At 45.4% G+C, this 26,416-nt stretch overlaps 1 protein-coding gene across 3 annotated transcripts in view; it reads right to left on the reverse strand.

Moving 5' to 3' along the window:
* Positions 1 to 26,416, reverse strand: part of RFFL (ring finger and FYVE like domain containing E3 ubiquitin protein ligase) — a 39,080-nt gene that overhangs the window by 11,641 nt on the left and 1,023 nt on the right. Inside the window, exons 2-3 of one of the 3 annotated variants that reach the window (XM_081173140.1) lie at positions 25,481 to 25,554; positions 5,244 to 5,444 (exon numbers count right to left, since the gene is read on the reverse strand). In XM_081173140.1, the coding sequence (XP_081029266.1) occupies positions 5,244 to 5,429 (186 nt within the window). In that variant the 5' untranslated portion in view covers positions 5,430 to 5,444; positions 25,481 to 25,554. Of the gene's footprint in view, positions 1 to 5,243; positions 5,445 to 23,672; positions 23,693 to 25,480; positions 25,555 to 26,416 lie in introns of those variants that run through there. The other 2 variants (XM_081173142.1, XM_081173141.1) reach the window with 2 other exon arrangements.

The raw sequence follows: 26,416 nt of genomic DNA on the forward strand, positions 1-26,416 counted from the left end.
TACCTGTGTATATCTTACGATAGTTTTATACACATAAGGAAATTGATGGCTTGTTAACCAAGAAAATTAGAAGTTGCTGATGGATTTAAATAAAAATGAGTTGGTAGCCCAGCCAAGGTGGGGAAAAGAATGGTGTTTTGCTATCCCAGATTCAAGACTGCTTAGGATTCGGAATTCAAGGAAAGAATCTTCACTCATAGCATAAAAATCTCAACATAAGCCATTGTTGCAAAGGTACTTAATGCCTGCTTCTGCTTAGGATCAATACAACGGATAGAGAAAGGCCTTTGCTGAGGTGCTCCGTAGCAAATGATCAAGTACCAAAATGATCAAGGAGTTGGAGCAGCTCTCCTATGAGGAATGACTGCAACGTTTGGGACTTTTTAGTTTAGAGAAAAAGAGTGTGACATGATAGTCAAGTTTATAAAATTATGCATGGTACGGAGAAAGTGGGTAGAGGAAAGTTTTCCTCCCTCTCTCATAACACTAGAACTGTTGGACATCCCACAAGGCTGAATACTAGAAGATTTGGGACTCGTAACAGAAATTCCTTCTTCACACAACTATGGAACTCCCTCCCACAGGAGGCAGTGACGGCCACCAACTTGAGTGGTTTTAAAAGAGGATTAGACACATTCATGGAGAGGGCTATCAGTAACTACTAGCCACGACGGCTATTGCTCAGCCTCCACGGCTGGAAGCGGCAGTTGCTGGAAAGCCAAGGAGGGGAGAGGGCTCACTCTTGTGCTGGGGTCCTGCTTGAGGGTTTCCCACAGGCTTCTGGTTGGCCCCTGCAAGAGCAGCATGCTAGACTATATGGGCCACTGGCCTGATCCAGGAGTCTGTACTTAAATGCTCACCTTACACATATGTGGTGGTATGTCTGATTCAGTATAAGGCACTGCCCAAAACTTTTAGCCGTTTTTTTTTTTAATCACATTTTTACAGTGGAGAGGGTGTGGAGAGAAATTACAGATGCCCCTCGTGTCATGCAAGTAATTCAGTATAAACTGCTGAGATGCTCAGTGAGCATCCTGCTCTCCATGATCATATGATGCTCCCTCCATTTACTGACAGCAGCAAAATGAATGCTTACATGCATGATGCAGAATGCTGCTCCCTTGCCTTGAGTCTGAATGGAGTCTTGTTCTGTGGTGACCTTTGGCTGTAAACAAACCAACCTGGCTGGCTTAAAAAGTGTTCAGTAGAAGCAAAACCGAAATGGTGAGGATCTTGGGACACTCAGCCACCACAGCAGTTGCAGAGAGCTTCCAAGCAGGCTCTCATTCCTTAGGAGAAAGCCAGCAGACCCTTGTGGTGTGCTGGGGTAGCATTTGTGGTGGCTGGCATTTTGGACTTGGGTTCAAATCCCAGCCCAGCGGTGAAATTCACTTGATCGACCTCCTCAAGATTTCCCACATCCCAAGTCAGCTCTGCGTCTAGTACCCCAACCCAGGAAGAGTTTACATGTAGGGGAGGGCCCGTAGCTTATGAGAGGACCAGGACAGTCACCGCCTCTCAGCCTGGTCTACCTCACAGGGTTGTTGGGATGAAATGAGGAGGGTGGAACCATGTATATTTTCCTACGACATCACAGACTCAGCCGGATCTACCTCGCAGGGTTATTCAGAAAGTAAAAACTGGGGCGGGAGTGGGGGCAACTGGGTATTCTGCTCTTCTCTCCTAGGACTAAGCAGAGGATTTAAATTAAACTAAATGCCATTAAAAAGAAGAAACAGTAAGATATAAGAAAAGAGGTCCTATATTGGAAGGTGTGGCCAGTGTGTTCATAAAAGTTCAAGCAATTAACTTTCAGGGAAATAAGTCCATAGTCAAAGTTTGGGCAATATTATTTATTGGGGCCCAAGAAAAATATCACAAAAGCATGGCAAGGTCTTTGGGGAGCAAGGGGGGCATTGCTATGGTGGCAGTTAGGCAAACCAAGGGTTAACCCTGGTGAGCTGTTGGTAACCAACTCAGGATGGTTGAGAAGCTCTCTGTGTAAAGGAGTTGTGCGTGTGTACACAAGCACATAAGTGCACACACATTCCATACAAAGGCTCCACATCCGCCTCCCTTTCCCTTGCCATTTTTCCATCCAAGAACGTGCAGGAGGTCAGATGCTTTCCGAGACTCTGAAAGGCTGGCCTCCTGCCACCCGAACGGAAGACTTCCCAGGAGAAGAAAACCCCTCCTCATTTAAATGGACTTCTCCGAGTGAGAAAATGCCTTTCCTCCTCCGTACCCGCCCCCAGGGTGACTCAAGCGTGCCAGAACTTAAGCCTGCAATACAAGGAAAAACCAGACTGTGCAGAGAAACATACGCTTCCACCGCAGGCATTTCTGTGCGACACAAATGTGCACGTTTGGGGGGACTTCCGGGTTGGCGCGATCGGGAAATGGCGGATTCCCTCCGAGCTCCGGAGGGAATCGGCTCAGCGGTGGATGGGTCTTTGCCGTGCCGGCGACACGGGGACCCTTAAAAACCGCAGGCGCGGAAGCCTGCGGACTGAAGACTCGGCGGGTGCCTTAAGCGCCCCCCCTGATTCGCAATGAGCCTTTTTAAAGGCTACGGAGGGGATACAGGGGACGGCGTGGCACTGAGAGTCGACCGCTACCGCCGCTGAGCGAAGCCGCGAGCCATAACTGGAGAGCGCTGACTTCCTTCCTTGAAATTCGGACTGAAAAAAGAACCCGTGAGTAATTTGGAACTGAACTTTAAAACTTTTACCTTTTGAATTTGAGACGACCGGGGGGTGTGCTAAAAGGAAGTCCCCACCCCCCCCCTTGCAGACGATCCAGAGCAACGAAATAAGAACTAAGCTGGAGTGCCTACCCTGTAAAGGGTGAGTTTTAAAAAGACAGTAACTTCCAAGATTTAGAAAGGTAAATTTGAGCAGGAGAGTGGAGTGTTGGAAGAGTCTTTGTTTTGTGGTAAACAACCCTCCCTCCCGGGCCCGGGAGCGACCTGCTTTGGAGCCTGTATAGAGGAGCAGAATTTGACAGCTGTCAAAAGCTGTCAAATGGACTATTAATAGTGAAAAAAATTGCTGTTTAAGACCTCTCCGGATTAAAAGGAGTTACAATTGAACTAAAATTTTGAGAAACAAAGAAACAATAATAGGACAGAGGATTGTTGGAGAAAAGGTTACTCAGTAACCAGATTCCCTCTAGGGGGAATTCTGTGGAATTACAATGGCTGTGGGTGGAAAGATACTGAGAGAAATCGAAAGAATGTTCTCACTGGTGGGAACCCTACAGGAGCAGACTACAGCTATGAGTAAACAATTGACGACCTTGGATTTGGAAACAAGTAGTTCTGCTGAAAGTAATGAGGGCCTGAGTGAGAAAGAACCCACAGCTGAATTTGAAACAATAAACAAAGAAGAGGAGAAGACAAAACAAGAAAGAGAACAAGTTATCTGGGAAAGTACTAACCAGAAGCCGACATCTGGAGAACACAAGCAAGGAGACTATTGGATTAAATCCACTCTAAGCCTACGAAAGATACAGAAGATGAAAGTGGAGGCCCTGGGACTTTATGGAATTCAGGAGCTCGAAATAAAGAAGTACAATTGGGGCCTCCACATAGACTTTGATTTTGACTATCAGCAAGACTTAGGCCTTGTGGAAATTCCTCAGCAGTTGCCTTTAAATATGGGAAGAGACTATGGACTGATTGGATTGATTGTTAAGGAAATCTTTCGAGACTCGATGACAGACAAAAAGGACTACCAACAAAACCGGCGGAGAGGGACTAAAAGAGAATTGAGAGCCTCGGATATCCGGAATCCAGGCTAAAAACTGTTAATTTGGACATGTCTCGGGAAAGGACGCAAAGCGGGGAGGGGAGGGAGGGAAGTATCAAATTTAAACAACACTCAAGACCAGGGGGTTTAGTATTAAGAAAATTATGTAAGAAAAAATGAGAAATCGAGGGAAGAGAATTGGGGTCCAACTTAGGGAAAATTTATTTTTGTTTTTTATAAAAGGACTAATATTAAGATGGAAGAAATGCCAACTTGCTGACATAAGTTTGGGAATAGGGATGCAGGGGAGGGGGTGGGGGGAAGTCAAGGACTAGGGTTAGAAAATAAGATTTTCGGGAACTATTCTTGTTCGTTGTTTTTTATGTTTGTTTTGGTGTGTTGTTTGTGTTTATATAAAATGTGAAAACCCAATAAAAATATTTAAAAAAAAAAAACAAATGTGCACGTTTGGAACAAAATGTGCAAGTTTGGAACAAGTTCGGGGACAGGAGAGAATAAGGGGGCTCTTGAACCTGCTGTTTTAAAACAGCCTCCCCTAACCTGGTATGCAAATGGCTATAGCCAGCCCTGGGCTGACCCTGAATAAGCCCCACAGTGACTTCAAGGAAAATTATGCCTATGAGAGCCACCTGTTGGGATCCTTCTAGAACCCCAGTTTTCTAGACTAGCCAGCTGGTGACTTTCATTGAAGTCCGCTGGCAGGCCCCTGCTGCTGCTCTCCAGTATTCAGAGGTACAGTGCCCTTAAATGTGGAGGCTCCACTTTCCTAGTGGGGCTAAACCTCTTTCCTGAATTTGTCCAATCCCTCCTGCACCCAACCTTTTAAAAAGCCGTCTCAGCAGGCAGGAGTCACCACCTCAGCTGGTCACAGTAAGCTGTTGTTGCTGTTGTTGTTATTTGAATTTATATACAGCCCTATACCTGCAGGGGTTAGGGCAGTTCGCAGGATAAAATCAGAATACAAAACCATAAAATACATATAAAAATAAAAACGACAACCTAATAACCCAAGATTCACAAGTTAAGCTCTGTTGGAAGTAGATGTGTGCGCTCTCTCACTCTCTCTCCTAAGTGTCCATTCAACTTCTCATCAATATTATTATTAATAAAAATAATTACTTTCCCTTCATCCCAAGGTCCCAGGTTGGGTTATAACCATGTAAAATATGCAATACAAAACATTTTTTTAAAAAACTTAGAATTACAAAAAATGCAATCAATCTCAAGAAATTATATATACAGGCAACTCCCCATATGCAAGGGGGTTGTGTTCCAGCTCACTGCGCACCTAAGTCCACTCTGCCCTCTAAGCGCAGCATTGTGAGCCGACGTGGTCGCTCGTCCTCATCACAAATAATATTTATATACCGCTTAATATGCAAAACCCCGACACAATTCCCATGAAACACAGTAAGAGAACTAGAGCAGGTTCCCACCATGGGCTCCCAATGAGGAGCATGAGACCCCACTCACCTTAAGGGAGGCGTTGCTGAAACGGGCCCCGCAGCCTTTGCAGCCCTGCTCAGGGCCGGTGGGCGAAGGGAAGGAGCTGTAGCCGGCGTTGGCGTAGGCTTGCGCGCGGGTCCCCTGCTGCGGGCGGTGTTGGATGTCCTCGGGCTGCCCGTTCAGGCAAAACCAGTTGCAGCATGTCGCCCACATGATAAATGGTTAGAACTGGAGAGGGGGTGGGTGGGAAACGAAAGCCAAGATCAGTCAACTGTGTTAAGAAAGACGGTTTCTTCAAACAAAAAAAGCCTGGGGAGTAGGAAGGAAGGCACCACAATGCACATTTCAGAGGGCAGCCAAACCTTTTTTGCTTTGCAGGGAGATAAGAATGCTCTTGCTCTCACAAAAGCAGGAGAGGTGAGCCCATTTCTGGATGGGACCAGTTCAGATTGCAAGGCGGAGGAAGGCTTACGAGACAGAAGGTTACTTCATTGCACAGACAGATGGAAACACACATGCAGAGCATGCCGGGAAAACCCCTTGCCTCCAACATGCTAATTTTCTACATGCGAGGAATCTTGATTTGTTTTTTGTCAGGATTTATCCAAAGAGAAACAGCAGCATCTCCCAGCTGACATCTGTTCTGCAACAGCAGAACACTTTTTAAAGTGTTCCTTCTATGGCAGCAACAGCTGGACAGTGCTCTTGCACTTAGGTTCTGCTTGTGGTTGGCTGCTGTGTGAACAAGATGCTGGCCTAGATAGACCATCGGTCATTGGCCTGATTCTTCTTATCTTCTTAAGTACAATGGTACCTCTGGTTACAAGCTTAATTCATTCCAGAGGTCCGTTCTTAACCTGAGGTACCACTTTAGCTAATGGGGTCTCCCGCTGCTGCCGCTGCCGCCACCGCGCAATTTCTGTTCTCATCCTGAGGTAAAGTTCTTAACCCGAGGTACTGCTTCTGAGTTAGCGGACTCTGTAACCCAAGGTGTTTGTAACCCAAGATACCACTGTACTCCAATGTCATAGCTGAATATACTAAAGAGCTTTTGACGTGGATGTTAGCTGCAGTTGGATTTAAATAACCCTTGAAAAATCTACATTTGCCTTTGCAGTTTAAGAACTCATGGGACTTTGGCTGTTGCATAAAAAAAGTCACACTGAACTGTATGTTCCAAGGGGATATAATAATAATAATAATAATAATAATAATAATAATAATAATAATAATACCCTATATAAAACCAGAAAATACATAATCAAAATAAAAACAACAACAACCAAAGAGCCACTGCCGCCCCCCAACACATTTTAAAAGGGCATAGGATATCAATCAAATTAACCAAAAGCCTGGTTAAAGAGGAACGTTATTGCCTGGCGCTTAAAGGTGTATAATGAAGGCGCCAGGCGAGCCTCCCTGGGGAGGGCAATCCACAGACGGGGAGCCACTGCAGAAAAGGAATGGAGGATGCTATTATGTCATCTGGTGGGATTTTATTTCCTATGGTTCAGACTTAGATGTTCCACATTCACCAGCCACACAGCTCAGTTAATATGGGTGCCTCAATTCGTATTTGTGTGTCCCCATTTATTGCTCTTATGATTTATTGCTTACTTGCTTTGTATATGGTATGACGTAATTCCCTGACACTGCACTTTTGGATTGCTAGTAAAGCTAACAAAATCAGAAGAAGAAAAAGTGCTCCAACTGGTCGTTCGGGGAATGATTTGGCAAAGTCCCTCTTTCATTCGGGCTCAGGAAAAGCAAGGAAACTCCCGCCAGCCACAGAGAAGCCTGCCCGCCCCCCTCAGACACTGCCATTCCTTCAGCAACAATTCCAATAGGAAGCATCAAGTGCTTGGGAAGCTGCCCAAAACCGTTTGCTAATGACGGATAAGCTGGCAAGACACGATGACAGGTCTGGCAGGCGCCACTGCCAAAAAAAGGTGACGGTTACTTCCAAACTGATGGCTGAACCAAAGTTAACAGAGCTCAGTAAATCCCACTAGGAGGACTCAAAGAAGTGGGAAGCTTCAGCAGCTATACTACTCACACAATTGGTGGGCAGATGTTCAGAACTGCAAAACTGGTCAGTGTCAGGGGTGCTCACAATCGACACTAGGATGTTCCAGGGTGCAGAGCAAGCTTGTTTTCTGCTGCTCCAGAGGGTAGGAACCAAACTCATAGCTTCAAATGACAAGGAAGATGATTCTGACTAAACATTAGGAAGAACTTTCTGATGGTTATAGGTGTTTGACAGTGGAACTGACTCCCTTGGAAGGTGGTAGGCTCTCATACACTGGAGTTTTTTGAGCAGAGTTTGGGTGGCCATCTGTCAGGGATTCTTTAACCACGACTCCTGCATTGCAGGGAGTTAGACTGAATGCCCCTTAGGGTCCCTTCCAATTCTACAATTCTATTATTCTAAGCTGCTATAAAGGCCTTTGCCAACCTATGCCAACCTATGCGCCTTCCAGGTGTTTGGGGGGTACATCTCCGGTCACCTCCATCCATCACAGCCATGATCCCAGCAGATTCAGCATCACTGAGTGATGCTGACTGGGGACAATGGGAACTGTATCCCCAAAATATCTGGAGGGCACCTAGGCTGGGCAGAAGCTGGTGTAAACAAAGCGTTCAATACATATAATTAAAGGGCTGTCCCAAAATTCTTAAATTGCCACCGGAGAGATGAAAAAGAAAAAAGACACCCAGAATGAGGGAGAGAATTTCTCTGGGGAATAATCTGTTGCTTTTTCGGCAGGAAAAGGGATGTATTTTAAGATTTAGTCTGATTACACTGTGTTGTATTTGCATTGCTTATGAGCTGCCTTGGGGTGTCTTCTGTGCCTCAAAGGTGGCATACAAACATTAACATTAACCACTTTAGAAGACAGCAGAAATTAAAACCTAGCAACCTGTGTGTGTGTGTGTGTGTGTGTTTTGTCTCACTCGCTGGATCATCACCTTGTCAGGGTGAGTGGGCTTGCACGTTCCTATGACCCTTGTGGCCATGACCCTTGTGACCGAAGCCATCGGGAGCCTCGTACTCCCAGCAGATGATCCAAGGCGGTAAGGTCAAAGGGGAGGAGCTAACCATGAATGATCCAAGAAGTCCTCAACGGCAGAACAGGAAGAAGATAACAAGTGGCATGTTACAACGGCTGTGAAGGCTGCAGCAGATAAGAATCTACCAGTCATTGTGATACCCATGCCATCAAAATAAGAGCCTTACTGCAAAGATTCTGCATTGGTCAGTGTGCACTGATCTACACACATAAAACAAATTCACACACAGGCCTCTTCCAAAATCTCTTCCCAAACCCAAAAGTCCCATGGCGATCAGCAAATAGTAACAGGGGCAGGAACGTGAAATATGGAAGCCCCTAGTCATGAACCCATGGAAAGGGGGAGGGGCTAGAAAAGGTGCCCTAAACATACTCTGCCTCCCTTTTCCCCCTAATTCAGGCATAGGCAAACTCAGCCCTCCAGATGTTTTGGGACTACAACTCCCATCACCCCTAGCTAACAGGACCAGCGGTCAGGGATGATGGGAATTGTCCCAAAACAGCTGGAGGGCAGAGTTGGCCTATGCCTGCCCTAACTGAATTACCGCACCCACTGGGGTCACTATCCAGCAGTCGTAAAATACAATTGAACTTTGGAACATGGAACATATGGACTTTGTTGGATAACACTGATAATGAGCGTCCCAAACGCAGAACTGCCATCATTGCAAGAGAGCTGTGACGTTTTAACATTGATACTGCAGCGCTTCAAGAAACTCAAAGAACAGGAGAGGAACAACTGAAGGAAGAAAAAGGAGGCTACACGTTCTACTGGAAAAGTTGTTTTTTTTAACAAGAACATTGAATACATGGGAGTAGGCTTCGCTATCAAAAACGATCTTGTGAAGCTCTTGTTAGAAGTCCCTACCAACATTAATGAGCAACTTTCAACCCTTCACATAAAACTCACCAAAAACCAACAGGCTACTATTCTAAGCGCTTATGCATCACCACTGGATCCCCACGTAGAAGTGACTGACACATTCCAACGTTACACCTTTGAAGATGCTCAACTCAGGACAAAAGGGAGAAACGAAGACGAAAGCATGTTTGGTAACCCCTCACAGTGATCAACTTCTGCCCGGAAACCTATGTTCCCACTGTGGAAGGATGTGTAGATCCAGAATTGGCCTCCACAGTCACTTACAGACTCACTACTTAGACCATGTTCATGAAAGACAATCTTACTCTGCTACGAGTGATCGCCAAAGAAGTAGTGTGTATGTTTTGTACCTTGTACCAAGTTTGTTTTCTGCCAGCAGACAGCCACACTCTCCCAACCTAATATTCATTTCCTGAAACTTGGAAAAATCCTGGCAGGGTTATTTAGAGAAACTCTTCTTTCAAAGTTAGCGGTTTTTGCTTTTTTTTAAAGGGATAATGTTCCACAGTGGTCCAGTTCTCAAAGCATTGAGTCAGTAGTGAAAGTTACAGCAAGGAAATAGTTTTTTCTTTTCTTTTTCTGTCGGGGAAGACCAAATATACAAAAGGTCAGATGACTCACCCAGCACAGCACAGGAAGCTAAGAATTTGGGCGAGAAACGGTAACAAGACCCAGAGTCCAAGGCATAAGGAGTTCAGAAATAAACCTATCCAAGAGCCTGGACCAGCCTTCTCCAATCTAGCACAACTCCCATCAGATGGACAGACGATGCTGAGAACCCAGGCCAAGCTGGCTGGGGTTGATGGGAGTTGTAGTCCAAAACACCTGGAGAGCACCTGGTTGGGAAAGGTTGGCCTAGACTACTCCGCTGAGGTCTCCCTCCCCAGTTCTCTGAGAACAGCCTTTTGTTCCCCTGCTCAGCCCGCATGACCTACTACCCTTTAAATGCACAAAGCAATTTTTTCTGGGCAGCTTTTGCACCATTGGAAGTGCTGTTGAGGCAAGGTCAGGAAGAAAAAGTGCAGATAAACGAATAGAACCCATGTTGCTGCTAGTGCGATAGGAATTTTGAGGTCTTAGATATATGTTAAATGTTCATAAGTGTACCAATCAAGCACATACATAGATCAGCACAGGAATACCAACCTGGAACCATTTTGATTCCTAAACTGAGTAAATGTTTTCTCTACAAGGTCAAAGTGGGAAACCTCCCCATTGTCTCTTTCATCACAATTCCTGTCTTAAGGGCACATTTACAATATGAATAGGGTGTGAGCCCGTGACCTGGCCCAGGAACTAAGTATTTATCACTACAAAAGAATGGCCAGGCTCCCCAGGCAATACAATCAAGTAACCTGCCAGACAGGAGATAAACAACAACAGGAGAAAAACAACATTCAAATTTCTGTTTTAAGACCGCCTTTTCTGTGATGTAGGTATGATGTATCTGGGGGGTGGTCTTAGGTTACACCCATTCTGTGATGTATGTATGATGTTTCTGTGGGTGGTCTTGATCTACAGGGTGGCAATTTCAAAAGTCTTTATAAGGCCTTTTCTGGGTTCCTCCTCCTCTCCTGCGGGTGAGGGGAGCACCCTGTTGCAACAGTTCAATAAAGATCAAGCTTACTAGCTGCTTTGCTTCTCGATATTCTCTGGTTGGCCTCTGTTATCTTCTCCTACCAATAGGGAACCTATGTAAGGACTCTATATGGGCAAATTTTTATTTACAACACTAGTTAGCATTCACCAGCAGAATTATATCACCAGCAAAGAGATAAACATTGTTTGGAATTGCTGCTTCCTCATCTACTGCGTCTGCCTGGACCCAAGATTGCTATGCTTTCCTCACACTGTTCATGAGCATTTGTTGTATCCACGTGGAGTTTGATCATAAGCAGGTTTTCCACACTGGAATTAGAGTGACTCAGCATCGCAGGGACAGTGTGAGTTACAAATTAACAAGGAAAAGGTATCTCTTAACCAGGTCAGAGGAAGCCCGACAAATTGCTGTAAGACACCTCCTTAATTCTCACACACACACCCCACGGGAAAGCCCCTTTCAACACATCCTCCAAGTAAAACGAAACTTCTATTTTTTTTTTAGAATATGAATCACTCTGCCGCTTAAAAATATTCCCATCCGGCACAGTCCTTTTGCAGGCTGGTCGCTACAAGTACTTTTTATATACACAAAAGCAGACTCACACCTGGGATGCCTTGGGAATTCTGTTTGCAGTTCCGGTCACCTCACCTCAAAAAGGTTACTGTAGAGTTGGGAAAGGTTCGTAAAAGAGCCAGGATCAGGCAAGCTCATGGTGCAGAGGGCTATCAAAGGCTACTAGCCACAATGGCTATGCTCTGCCTCCAATGCTTCTGTTGCTGGAAGCCACAGGAGGGGAGTCTGCTCTTGTGTTCAAATCCTCATTTGCTTGGCCACTGTGAGAGCAAGATGCTGGGCTAGATGGGCCACTGGCCTGATCCAGCAAGCTCTCCTTAAACATTCTAAGAAGCCCAAAGCTCAGTGCAGCTCTGAAATCAGAGCTTGAACACAAAGCGGTTTTGAAAGTTCACCGTCTCAATTCAAAACAGTGCCCAGTCGTATCCAAACACAGAGGAAAACCTGCTCCTTAATGTGAGGCGCCGCTGACAATGTCAGGGTTACGATATCTTAAGCAGTGTCCAAAGGCACAGTGAACCAACAACTCTGTGAGGTAGAACAGCACTAGCCACATATTTTGTGCCATGGAAATCCTGCATCCCTTTCCACACAGGTGGTGGGAAAGCAGAGAGGGGAAGAGGGGAGGAATGGGATGTCCGTTGCTACTGAGCAACCCCACAGGGTCAGTGCTGGAGTGGGGTGGCACCGTCCCCATTACTGATCTGGGCCTTGCTGTCATCTGAAGTTTAGCACCTGAGAATGCTCTATAAATAGGGTATCAAACATCAGCCTAGATGGAGGTGGGTGAGTGAGCTGGTTGTAGATAAAGCTTAAGGCTGTCCGGAATTTTTTTGCAACTAATTGCTGGTTGGGGGTTAGTTGCATTATCTGTGTGGTTGGTGGGAATGCTGGAGAGCGAGGTTTGTATGCGGAAGACTGTTGAGGATGCATTCGTGAGAGGTTTCCCACAGGCATCTGGCTGGCCACTGTGAGAACAGGGTACTGGACTGGGTGGGCCGTTGGCCTGATGCAGCAAGCTCTTAAGTTCTTCGGCAAGCGCAAGCAAGCCAGAGGAGGAGATTGCAAGTTAAATGGAGCACAACTCAGCACAGATCAACTCTGAAGAACACCATGCTTACTGTTCCCATAAATGCAGATCTGCTTATTATCCGCATACATAAATGCCTGCATCTGCTCCTCGTATGCTTTCTTCCACCAAAGCAGACTCTTTATGAGAATTCTTTGCCAACCAGAACATATTGTCCTGAGACAAAGGTCCCGGTTTACGCAAGTGGGCATGAAACAACCCAGGAGAACAGGACGGACGGCCATAAAAGGGAGCATTCGGGGTGGGGGAGAATATTATGCTTCACTGCTTATTTTATACAAATGGTTGAGACTCAGGTCTGCTAATTCCCACACACCAACCTCTTCCCAATGAAAAGAGGTGTTCATTCAGGCTAAACCATATATAATATATATATATATATATATAGAGAGAGAGAGAGAGAGAGAGAGAGAGAGAGAGAGAGAGATATGATAGAATACTTCCTGTAAGAAAATCTAAGTGAAGAGCAAACATACATAAAAATTAAGGAAAACCATGAAACAAGTTTCCAAAGCATAATAAAAAAATTATAAACTAAGATTAAAAAGCACAACAATCCTTTGTTGTAGATTTTATGAGCTGCAACCTGTGCACTTGTTTATTTAAAAAATAATTTTAAAGAACATGCAGCTTGCAATGCTAAAGGCCAAGCTAGACGCAGAGAAGCAGAACTAGCCTGTCAAAACTAGGGAGCCCTCAACTGCCTATGAAGGCAGGGGCAGCAGGGAGGAGAATGCTGAACCCTTATCTCCCATGCAGATTTCCCCCCAGTAATTTTTTTATTTTCCCCTGGTGGGCAGCTGCTAACAGCAGTATAGTAGGAGTAGCACATAAAAACCTAAAAAGAGCCTCCAGCAACTGGATTCAACAACAGTTGAATCCAACAACTGGGATTCAGAAGCACTGCTGCCTCCAACTGTGGAAGCAGAGCCCTTTGGAATTTCAGACTCCAAAGCAGGGGTCAGCAAACTTTTTCAGCAGGGGGCCGGTCCACTGTCCCTCACACCTTATGGGGGGCCAGACTATATTTTGAAGGAAAAAATGAACGAATTCCTATGCCCCACAAATAACCCAGAGATGCATTTTAAATAAAAGGGCACATTCTACTCATGTAAAAACACACTGATTCCCGGACTGTACGCGGGCTGGATTTAGAAGGTGAATGGGCCGGATCCGGCCACCGGGCCTTAGTTTGCCTACCCATGGGCCAAAGCATCCTCAAGCGTTGCCCATGCTTGCTGGAGCTGAGGGAAGTTGGAGTCTGACAACATTAAGAAAGCACTAGGTTGAGCAAGCTCCTGCCAACCTAGCAGTTCGAAAGCACGTCAAAGTGCAAGTAGATAAATAGGTACCGCTCCAGCGGGAAGGTAAACGGTGTTTCCGTGCGCTGCTCTGGTTCACCAGAAGCGGCTTAGTCATGCTGGCCACATGACCCGGAAGCTGTACGCCAGCTCCCTTGGCCAATAAAGTGAGATGAGTGCCGCAACCCGAGAGTGGTCATGACTGGACCTAATGGTCAGGGGTCCCTTTACCTTTACCTAGGTTAAGCAAATCTGAGATCAGCCTTTGGTCTGATCCAGCTGGGATTAATTAGATAATTTGAAGGACACATGCTTATCAGCAGCTATTAAGCACAAAGACCAAGGAAATGAGCCTTCAGATTCAGATGCAATCTCACTATTGGACTCTGAGGATATACAGATGAGGGTTACCTTCATGCTTTAATGGCAGGCTTCCCCGAAGTGTCTGGTGGGCAATCACAAAAAGCACATTGCTGAACTAGGGGGTCCATCTGCCTGATACACTAAGGCTCTTCCAATGTATAATACAGTGGTACCTCTGGTTACGTACTTAATTCGTTCTGGAGGTCCGTTCTTAACCTGAAGCACCACTTTAGCTAATGGGGCCTCCTGCTGCTGCTGTGTCGCCACTGCACAATTTCTGTTCTCATCCTGAAGCCAAGTTCTTAACCTGAGGTAATATTTCTGGGTTAGCGGAGTCTGTAACCTGAAGCGTATGTAACCTGAAGCGTATGTAACCCGAGGTACCCCTGTACACATTATATTTATTGGATTTGCCCAGGGCAGTAAAAAAAACACACCAACAACAACTTTAAAACAAATTAGAAACAAACGGGATCTCCTCACAACTGACAGCATTCATCTTTCAGCCTCCAGATGCCAAAAGGAAACATTTTTCATCATGTGCTCCGTTCTGGGTACACCCATTAAAAAACTCACTTGCACACCTCAGACTTGCTAAACTGCAAAATAGTCCCACTGGCACACCCATGTTTATCCTGCGTGAAAAGCATTTTGCAAACAACCCTAGGCCACCCCCACTTCCCACAAAACCTCAGCACTGGTCAGTTTTGAAAGCCACGACAATTCAAAACGTCATACTGGCAAACTGTCTGCAGACAGTTTGTGCCTTTTGCCTTAAGATAAACAGTCCCGTTGGCTTGAGTGGTCCTAGAGGGCTCCTTTCAGAATCTCCCACAACTGGGAACAGCTGGAACACAGGCAAGGAACCCTCCAGGCACACATGCACAGCCACCCACCCGCTGCTTTCTTATCTACCAAAACAAGCTCTCATGAAAAGCCTCTCTGCAGCCAAGCATCATTTTGGTCATCACACCCACCCTACAAATTAAGAAGACTCGACTTTATCAACCGCTCCTGGGGTTTCAGGTGCTCCTCATTCTCAAAGCTAGAAACCTGCTGAGGTGCATCTTATGCAATACAGTGGTACCTCGGGTTACATACACTTCAGGTTACAGACTCCACTAACCCAGAAATAGTGCTTCAGGTTAAGAACTTTGCTTCAGGATGAGAACAGAAATCGTGTTCCGGCGGCGCGGCAGCAGCAGGAGGCCCCATTAGCTAAAGCGGTGCTTCAGGTTAAGAACAGTTTCAGGTTAAGAACGGACCTCCAGAACGAATTAAGTACTTAACCAGAGGCACCACTGTACAGTGACAGCCGAACGACTTTGCATAGAAATAGGGGCATAGCTCAGGAACAGAGCGTCCCTGGGTTTGCGGGCAAAAGGACCCAAATTCAATCCCTAGAAAATCCAGATAAGCCAGACATGGGGGACCTTTTCTTCAGTCCATCTCCCACCTTCCCTGAAGTAGGGGGTTGGGACTCTATCAGAGAGGGTAAAAGCCAGCAGTGTGAAGGTAGGAGGCAGCATCCCTCTGAGTATCAGTTGCTATGAACTGCAAGTGCTGTCGCAAACTGTTCTTCCTTGCAGGCTGTCCAGAGACATTGCTGGCCATCGTAAGAAAAGCTTGCAGGGCGAGGGCCAAAGTCCAAGGTTCCAAAAGTGGTTCCAAATCAGTGGTTCCAAAAGTGGGCAGTACTCATGGGCATAGCCAGGATTTTTGTTACGGAGGCAGGGCTTGGTTGAGGGGGGCAGGACTTTTGTTTAGTGGGCAGAACCGACGTGACTGGTCAGTTGTTTAAGTATTTCTATTGTTTTATTTGACCTAGGGGAGGCAGCTCCCCTAGGTCAAATAAATACAAATCGATACAATACAAAATACAAATAGATACAAAACAAATAATAAACGCCAATCCATATTTCAATTCTTGTTCTTTTTTAATTGACTTCCTTTGTCCTCAACGCAGGTCTAACTTCATATTTGGTAAACTGTTTCTTTCTCATTTCTTTTTTCCTACTTTTCTCTGTATTCTATACATTTACACCATATTTTGTTTTGCAAAAATTACTCAAAGCAAGTCCAGGTATTGATTTTAGGACACTGCTTTTTTAGATAATCTCTATATTTTCCCCATTCATTTTGGAATGTTTGTTTAGATTGTTCCCTAATTGTATCCGTCATTTTGGCCAATACAATGTAATCAAATAATTTATCTTGCCACTCTTTTTTGTTGGTACTATCTCTTTTTTCCAATTTTTTGCAATTAAGAGTCTCACTTTCGATGTTGCATACAGGAATACTCTCTTATTTTCACTTGCCATGTCGGAGTCTAATATGCCCAGCAGAAATATGCCGTGCGACCCAGGCTTTTTAACACAGATGCAACTGGGTTTGCCTGGCATCAGAAGCAGTTAACACTACCCACAACCACCTCTCCCACTCTAGTAATTCAAGTGCTTAGCAGGTTTCCCAAGGCAAAGAAATGAAGAAGAAAAGGGCTCAAGGTAATATGCATGATACAAGACCCATCCTGGGAACAGGGCTTGGGGGGGTGGACAGGGGACAAGCAAGAATCAACAGTTGATAAGGGCAACTCTGTATGCTGATGAGTGATTGCTTCTAGGGGGCTGTGGCTCAGTGACAAGGACCCCAGTTCGGATCCAGCACACTCATGCTTTGCACACAGAAACAGACCACGGTTCAATCTCTGGCTGCACTTGTTGAAAAATAATTATGTCAGGTAGCAAGACTGGATTCTAATTCTTAGTGTGAAGTAGCTGTTAGAGCATGGGTAGGCAAACTAAGGCCCGGGGGCCGGATCTGGCCTAATCACCTTCTAAATCCGGCCCACAGACGGTCCTGAAATCAGCGTGTTTTTTCATGAGTGAAATGTGCCCTTTTATTTAAAATGCATCTCTGGGTTATTTGTGGGGTCTGCCTGGTGTTTTTACAGGAGTAGAATGTGTGCTTTTATTTAAAATGCATCTCTGGGTTATTTGTGGGGCATAGGAATTTGTTGTTTTTTCTTCCCCCCCCCCCTCCAAATATAGTCCAGCCCCACACAAGGTGTGAGGGATGGTGGACTGGCCCCCTGCTGAAAAAGTTTGCTGACCCCTGTATTAGAGTGTCAGACTAGGACCTGGGAGATCAGGGTTCAAATCCTCACTTGAAGCTCACTAGGTGCCCCTTGGGCCAGTTGCTGCCTCTCAGCCTAACCTACCTCATATGTTATTGTGGGGTGTAAGCCTTGGTATATTCAGTTAAATGATGGCAAGGATTGTAAGACATCTCTTTCTCTTTCTTGGGGAAGGACTATAGCTCAGTGGTAGAGTGTCTGCCTTGCATGCCCAGGTTCAATCCCCACCAGCATCTCCAGCTAGGAAGATTCCTGTCCGAAACTGAGGAGCCACTGCTGGTCAATGTAGAGGCTATACTGAACTGCAGACAATATACAGTGGTGCCCCGCAAGACGAATGCCTCGCAAGACAAAAAACTCGCTAGACAAAAGGGTTTTGTGTTTTTTGAGCTGCTTCGCAAGCCGAATTTCCCTATGGGCTTGCTTCGCAAGACGAAAAACGAAAACGTCTTGCAAGTTTGTTTCCTTTTTCTTAACACCGTTAATACAGTTGCGACTTGACTTCGAGGAGCAACTCATAGAACGCGGTGTGGTAGCCTTTTTTGAGGTTTTTGAAGACTTTGGTGATTTTTGAAGCTTTTCCAAAACTTCTTTTGCAGCCATTTGGTAAGTTAAACTTTTAAAACTTTTTGGGGGGTTTTTGGATTTTGGGTTGGGGTGTTTGGAATTCAAGGACTTGGTGTTGGGGAGGGGTTTGCAAGAATCTGGAAGCTTGTGTGTGTTTTTCCTGCATTTTTATGATTTTCTGTGACCATTGGGCCACTCTGCTGTTTTTTAAAAAAAATTCTGGATGTGAATTTCTGTGTGGTGGGTGGCTGGGGGAACAGTTGAGGAGGGGGTTCTTCAGCAAGAAGCAAAGAGTGGAAGAGGAACCTTCTTCGAGTTGTCCCCCAGAGTCTTAGAAAATGTACACTTTGTTGATTTTTAAATGTTTTTCTGTCATGTTTAGAAACTTAATTTATTGTTCCTTCAATTTTTTAAATGCTCTTTACAGTATATGTGACTTTAAAGAGCACTTAATAAACTCTTGTTGTACCAAATTTGGCTTTGTTTGGACTTTTTTTGACCATAGGAACGCATTAATTGAATTTCAATGCATTCCTATGGGATTTCGTGCTTCGCAAGACGAAAAATTCGCTAGACGAAAAAACTCGCGGAACGAATTAATTTCGTCTTGCGAGGCACCACTGTACTGACCTAGATGGAGCAATGGTCTGACTTTGGATAAGGAAACCTCCTGTGTTCCTTTGTTCTCTCTCTCTGCCCACAGGCCTCGGAGAGCCATCTTGGGCTATCTTGTAGAAATGAACGCACTAATGACTTCCAACTTGGAGGGCTTTAGAAGGGGATTAGGCTAATTAATGAGAGATAAGGCCAGCAACAACTACTGAATCAGGGCTTATTTGGAATAAAGCAGCTTGATGTGTTCAAAGCAACATGATACTCATCTTAAGTATGAGATAATCTTAAAATATTGTTGCATGCCACCCCAATCTCCAAGCCATGTGAGATTCCAGAAGTTCCAGATGCTTAGTCATGGTTTGCGTTTCTTTCAGAAATTAGGCACAGGAGGGATTGTGGTGTCTTTACGATATATGGGGTTTTTTACACATATATACCACCTCAGTCCAGATGGAGCAATTGTAGAGCACTAACATCCTATTAGGGTCTTAAGGACAGCACTGGATTCAACAGACAGCAAAAAGCCATCCTCTGTGTCTCTTAGTTCCAGCCTGTCATGCCCAGCTCACATAGAGTTCTGTCCCTCCCTCTCCTTCTTACCTACTAGCACCTCCCCCCAGCCTACTAGCACCCAGCAAAGGAGCCCCTCTCCCCTTGCCTGGCAGTCTTGTCCTCTGATGGTTTCCTGGATGGGCCATCAGTGGCTTTTGTCCCCTGCTAATGGCCCATCAGCTAGCTCTGCAGAGCTGACTTGCATAACTAAATCCAGGGGGTTTCAGTGCTTGGTAAAGTTTAATCAGATCTGACTCTTCCTAAATCCAGGAATTATGGGGAGGATCTGGCATCCAATTTAGGGGGGATCTGCCCCTCAAAAAAACCAATAACAATATCTAAATTATGATACAAGCATGTGCATGTAAAAACAGTTGGAAAATATACAACTGGATGGGATGGCAGGTTCAGAAACAAGCATCAAGACCTGCTCTTTGATTCCAGTGCAATTCAGATGGGGCTAGCAAGGTTCAGATCAGCAAAGGATGTCACACTTGAAAGTGACCTTATCATCAGATTTGACTCCAGGAAAATGACCTCTTGCTGTTTCTTAAGCAGGGCACATCACAGATTCTTTCCAGACAAGCCAAAGCTAAGATTCCAATGTTTCTGTGTACTGAAATAACAGGTGCCAAGATTTGGTGCTAAAAATGAGAGCCAGTGTGGCTGGAATGAAGTTATATGGTTTTAGTAGAAATGCAACAAAGAATTAAGTAAAAGTTGATTGATAACGGGTTAAAATGGAAAAATTTAAGGTTAGACCGTTAAGATAAATTATAGGGGGGGAAATAAGAAAGATGGGAAGAATTTGCTGAAATAGTGAATCGAACTAGAATACAAAAAAAGGGAGGTGTGAGGAGGTCGATGAAACAAGTAAAGGAAAGGTAAAGATATGGAATATTGGATGTGTGTTTTAGTTCTCGTTTTGTTTCTTTTTGTTGTATTGTTGTATTGCTTTTCTATGTTTTTTCTTTTTTCTTCTTCTTCTTTGTTATTGTTGTCTTTTTTCTGTAATTTTTAAACTTTTAATAAATATCATTATAAAAAAAGAAATGAGAGCCAGTGTGGTGTTAGGGTGTTGGACTATGATCTGGGAAGCCAGAGTTTGAATCATCACTCAGCCACAAAGCTCACTGGGTGACGGTGGCAAGTCATCCTCTCTCAGCCTCACAGGGTTTTGGAGAGGAGGAAATGGTGGGGCGGGGGGGGGACCGTGTACACCACCTTGAGCTCCTTGGAAGAAAATGCTGTTTAAAAATGGAATAACTAAATAATTGTGGGGATGGGGCAGGTTATAAAATGTGGTAAACATGGACGACTCTACACTGTGGACTCTACACCTCCACATTAATGCTTCTGAATTCCAGTTGCTGGAAACCACAGGAAGGGAGAGGGCTTTTGTGCTCAAATCCTGCCTACCTATTTCCCACAGCATCTGGTTGGCCACAATGAGAACAGGATGCATTGACCTGATCCAGCAGCCTCATTTTATGATCATCTGAGATGCGATCCTACGCCCATTAGAAGAGTAAAGTCCACTCCAAGAAAACACACTTAGGAATGTTAATCCTCTCAAGCCCCCTACCCTGCTTCATTTTCAACTCATTTCAGTCTGATTCCCCACCCATTTTAAAAAAAACTTTTAAACAAGTCAGAGCTTATAATAATTAAGGAGCTCCCATGAGCCCCAGGTAAATTGACCATGTACACAAAGCTCTCCGCCCCAAGACATTACCACAAGGGCATGACACTTTAAAGCAAGGATCTGCCCAGTTTATAGCTCAGGTGAGTGAGATCAGTCAGGCAGATGGAAGCAGCAGAACGGGTGAGATGAAATCAGAAGGGGAGGACCCTAATTTTGGAGGCTTTCTAAATTTCTTCCACTTCCCATAAATTCCTTGTTCACTCTTCCATTTGCTTGTTGAGACCATATGCTTTGAGCAAGTACCCCATTTCAAAAAGGGCACAGGAGAAGCTGCTGCTACATCTACTTTAGTATCACTCACACTGACTGGCAGTAGCTCTCCAAGGTTTCCCAGCCCTACCTAAAGAGAGTCAGTGGTGGTGTGATGGTTAGAGTGTTGGGCTAGGACTTGGGAAACCAGGGTTCAAAGCCACCACCTGGTCATGAAGCTCACTGGGCAACTTTGGGGGTCAGTCACTGCCTCTCAGCCTAACCTACCTCTCAGGGTTGTTGAGGAGATTAAATGAGGTGGCAAGGAGAACTATGTATGCCACCTCAAGCTCCTTGGGAGGAAAGGTGGGGTATGAAATCAATAAAAAGTGGTGTCAGGAATCAAACCTTTCTCCTTCTGCATTCACAGCAGGTGCTCTGTCCCTGAACTACCGGTCTGTCCCAAAATAAATTGCCTGGGTAAATAAAATTGTATGTGTGTGGAGAGCACACATGCAATACCTAAAAGGTTGGCATCACATAGATCTGATTCAATGCAAGCTGTAAGCAACTGTTACCACATCTATGTTCTTTAAAATGTCTTGTCATGTGCCTGGTTATACACACAGCTAACAGTAGCAGAAGTATCTGGTCATCCACCCCCCAAAAAAATATTTAGTACTCCGCTCTTCAGCCAAAAAGGCTCCCAGAGCGGCTTATATACAATCAAAACAAGACAGTCCCTACCCACAGGCTTACAATCTAAAAATAAACATGACACACAAGGGGAAAAGGTGAGGGAGGGAAGAGGAAAATAAAAATCACAACTCAGGCACCAATTTCTAAACAAGGAGGTGCCAAATGGAGCTGGGCCTCCAGCAAAGCTCTGAAATGGAGAGAATGAACGGCAGCCTTCCATAATAAGGAAGCTATTTAAGTTTTAGAGAAGACCCATCAACAACAAGCAGCAACAAGGAAAGAGGAAGTGTACAGCCTGCTCCCTGCTGCCGCAAGCCCCTTTACCTTTCAGAAACCCATTAAATTGTATGGGATTGCCATGTTCCAGCCCCAGAGGTAGCAAACACGTACGCAGCACAGCAATTACAGACACAACAAGGCTTCTGAGCCTGTTTCTCCAGAGCAATTAAGTCATTATTCACTGTCAGTGCTACATCGGCCCACATAGCCATTATGTTCCCATTGTTATCACGAGGAGGGTCCAAGCCATGTTGATTCCTGTGCTTCCTGCTCTTCCTTTTGCCCCACCAAAGCTATGTAGGAAGCTGTCTTATACAGAGTCAGGCTGTTTTTGTCTACACTGACTGGCAGCAGCTCTCCAGGGTTTCAGGCAAGGGAGAATCTCAGCCCTACCTGAAGATGCTACTAGGGACTGAACCTTCCCTTTAGGATCCCCTGCTTTACCCATTAAAATGAACAAGCAAGACTGAACCAGAGGCTGAATGCTGACCTTAGCTGGAGCCTGGCAACATGCCACCGTCTTCTGGGCGGTTGAAGATAACTTCAAGTAAACAAACACCGTTATTTTTCAGTCCAAAGCCCAGCAAGAGAGACTGCTGAAACCCAAACGCCATTTCCTCCAGTTCCTTATTTATGTTCAGCAGGAACAGGAGAAAGGACAAAGGCGCAGTGTGTGCATTAAACGGTCCCGAGGGCAAAGCCCACACCAAAACACCACCAGCAGCATGCACTTCTACATGTAAACATGTTCAGTTTCACAGCGAATTACAGATGTGTGCTTGGTTCCCGATAAAAAGCTGCTGCACACCAGCTTAACAGTGGAGAACTTGCCTCAATGCTGCTTCAACAGATGGGCAAGTACACCATAAGGAATAAAGTGCGCAGCAACTTATAGCAGGGCAGTGAACAAATTCAACCATGAGGTTTTGATAGTGGCAGGAGAGATAAAGCCATTTCACACCTGACTCTAGGTTAGCAAGCAATTTTTTTAAAATTCTTTTTTTCAAGAGTCAGCCCCATTGTCCAAAGTCCCTCCAAACATTTCCTCTTCACAGCCTGCGACAGCGGGCAACTGAACAGAGTGAGAAAGGTCTATGCCTTGATTTATACCATCATGAACAGAAGCAAGATTTTAATGCAATTTATATACTGCTTGATTGTGAAAAAAAGAAAAAAGCTCAAAGCAGTATACAAAAAAAAGAGTAAAACAATAAAATTATCAGGAAAACATAACTACCTATAACTTTAAAAATAAATAAAATTTAAAACAGATTTAAAAAAACATGTCAATGTTCTACATATCTAGGAAGGCTTGTTTTTAGGAGGTGCCAAATAGTGAAGATGCCTGCCTGGTGTCAAGAGGCAAGGAGTTCCAAAGCGTGCATGCTTATATTGGATCTCACAGAAGTTCCCATTGATCATCAAGGTAAAGGTAAAGAGACCCCTGACCATTAGGTCCAGTCATGACCGACTCTGGGGTTGCGGTGCTCATCTCGCTTTACTGGCCGAGGGACCTGGCGTACAGCTTCCAGGTCATGTGGCCAGCATGACAAAGCCACTTCTGGCGAACCAGAGCAGCGCACGGAAACGCCGTTTACCTTCCTGCCGGAGCGGTACCTACCGTATTTATCTACTTGCACTTTGATGTGCTTTTGAACTGCTAGGTTGGCAGGAGCAGGGACCAAGAAACGGGAGCTCACCCAGTCACGGGGGTTCGAACCGCCAACCTTCTGATCGGCAAGTCCTAGGCTCTGTGGTTTAACCCACAGCACCACCCGCGTCCCTATTGATCATCAAAAAACAGTGTAAATTCCCTTCCACAGAACTTACCCAACTCACATGGATATCCTTTATTTCCAACATATTCACGCCTTCCATATGTTTTGAGACTACAACTCTTATCAGCCCCAGACAGCAGCCTACATTTCCAGTCTACGTTGCCACCCACTGAGTTCCAGCACTCACAGCAAACAATATTTACCACTCTGTGCTGACTCATAGGGCACACACTTCTCTGAGCTGCCACTGCACATTACTACTAAAAATTGAAAGTAGAGCACGCATTTTCGTTCTCGATCTGCTCCCAAAACGGAAAGTGCAATTTCCTCTGAAGAAGTGTGCAACGAAAGGTGTTGGCACCAACTCAACTTAAGATGCGTTCACACCCGGACTTTATTTCAGCTGTCTTGTCTCCTGTACTTAAGCACTGCCCATAAAACAGGACAGTTTGCCAAAAGCGTCTTTGGACAAGATGGAGGGCCGTCAACCAAATGCTGGCAAAGGGGAAGTCTCATCCAGGGCACCCAAGGGGAGCAACTTGGCATGGGGAAGATGTACAACAGGCCTGTGGCACACCCAGCTTTGATTTCCAACAAAGAAGAATGGGCAGAGGTTCAGGAGGAATGGCAGCAGCCCCTCTCCAGTATCCGCCACCTGAGGCAATTGCCTCAGTCAGTCTAATGATAGTGCCGGCCCTGAGAGTTAATGGGATAGGTAATGAGGACAGTACAGAAGAACATTATGGCGGCAGGAAAGGACATTTACACTGATGCTGTTTGTAGGATCATGTGATTTCATCTTGCATTGATAGCCAGGGTAAGGATTTCCTATAACATACCAAATCCTATCCATGGCCTGTTTTTAAGAAGAGTTGGCCAATACTACAGCAAAGCACTGGACAAACCCACAAGAGGAATTGGGGTGTGATTACATTCGTGGTCATCTGTACTTCTACAATCAGTTTTCCCTGCTCTGCCACCCGGACAAAACACTCTCAAAAACATCCACAATCCAGCCCCAGTGTTAAGTGACCCCCAACAAATATTCCCAGCCAAACCCATTCAAATTCTTAAACAGAGACTGGATGGTTGTCAAGGATTCCTTAGCTGTGATTCCTGTATTATAGGGATTGAACTAGATGACCCTTGGGGTCCCTTTCAACTCTACAGTTCTATGATTATGCCAAGCTGAATAGCTCAGTTGGTAGAGCATGATCCTCTTTATCAAGGATCCAAACCCCACATCGGGTAGAAGATTCCTGCACTGCAGGGGGTTGGTCTAGATGACCCTCACAGTCCCATCCAACTTTACAATTCTATGAGTCTATGACTCTCCTTCACTACTGGATTTTAAAAAGAGTTTAGATAGTCATCCATCAGGGATTCTTAAGCTGTGGTTCCAGCATTGCAGGGAGTTGCACTAGATCAGAGTTCAAGGAAGCATTCCAGACAGGGGAAAACACTGGAGGAGGGTGCAAGGCAGAGCTAGTGAGGGGTGGGGCCTGGGAAGAGGGGGCAGAGCTTTGGGAGAGTTCCAAGGACCAGACAGCAAGGCCCAGAGAGTCCTATGCATGAGACTCTCCATCCCTCTCCTATAGCTGCAACTCTGCCCCAAAGATTCTCCACAGCCACATGCCAACCTAAAAAAAATCACCTCTCTAACCAAGCAACAGCCACCTCCCTTCAACTTCTTGCTGCTGCTCCACTTAACCTCCCTGCCCTACTAACAACCTCCTCATTGCCGCTCCCAAAATCCCAGCCCTACAAATTCTGCTCTCTTCCCCAACTGCCCCCAAACCATGGTATCTCCAAAGTGGAAATATTATTATTATCCCCAGTTTTTTATCATTTATATCTTACCTGTCCTCCAGGCAGCACATGGCTCTTCCTGCTCCCCATTTTATCCTCACAACGCTCCTGTGGGGTAGGTTTGCCTATAGGAGACATCAACCAGCCCCAAGGGACCCAGTGAGCTTTGTGACAGATAGGGGGGGATATGAACCCAGTTCCTAGGAAGGGATATAACTCAGTAGCAGAGCATCTGCCTCATGCAGAAGGACCCCATGTTCAATGCCCAGTGGCATCTCCAGTTAGCACTGAGATTCCCCTCTGCCTGAAAACCTGGAGAGCTGCTGCCAGTCAGTGTCAACAATACTAAGCGAGATAGACAAAAGGGTCTGACTTGGAATAAGGTCACTGAAGATCAGAGGAAGATGCTGTCTACACTGACTGACAGGCAGGATTCTTTCCCCAGCCCTACCTGAAGATGCCAACGGAGACTGAACCTTGGACCTTCTGCATGCAAAGCAGGTGTTCTACCACTGAGATACTGCCCTTCCCCTACCCTGAGCAGGATGCTGGACTAGACTGTACTCCTCTATCAGTTAAGTGCTTCCTACTGTCATCCCATGCAGGCACCCAGCCCTGTGAACTATGATCCCCCCCCCCCCAAACAAACCTTCGCAGCAAAATACAGTGGTACCTCAGGTTACAGATGCTTCGGGTTACAGACTCCACTAACCCAGAAATAGTATCTTGGGTTAAGAACTTTGCTTCAGGATGAGAACAGAAATCGTGCGGTGGCAGCGTGAGGCCCCATTAGCTAAAGTGGTCCTTCAGGTTAAGTACAGTTTCAGGTTGAGAACGGACCTCCTAAACGAAGTACTTAACCCGAGGTACCACTGTACTCAACTGCCTCCCCACAACCCAAACCTCCAGTTAAGAAACCGCCTCCCCTCTGCTTTCCCCGCTCCATGAACACCCAGACCCTCTTTCAAAACAAGAGCCAGTGCTCAA

The sequence above is a fragment of the Podarcis bocagei genome (genome assembly GCF_964188305.1).
Source record: "Podarcis bocagei genome assembly, chromosome: 15".
Taxonomy (NCBI): domain Eukaryota; kingdom Metazoa; phylum Chordata; class Lepidosauria; order Squamata; family Lacertidae; genus Podarcis; species Podarcis bocagei.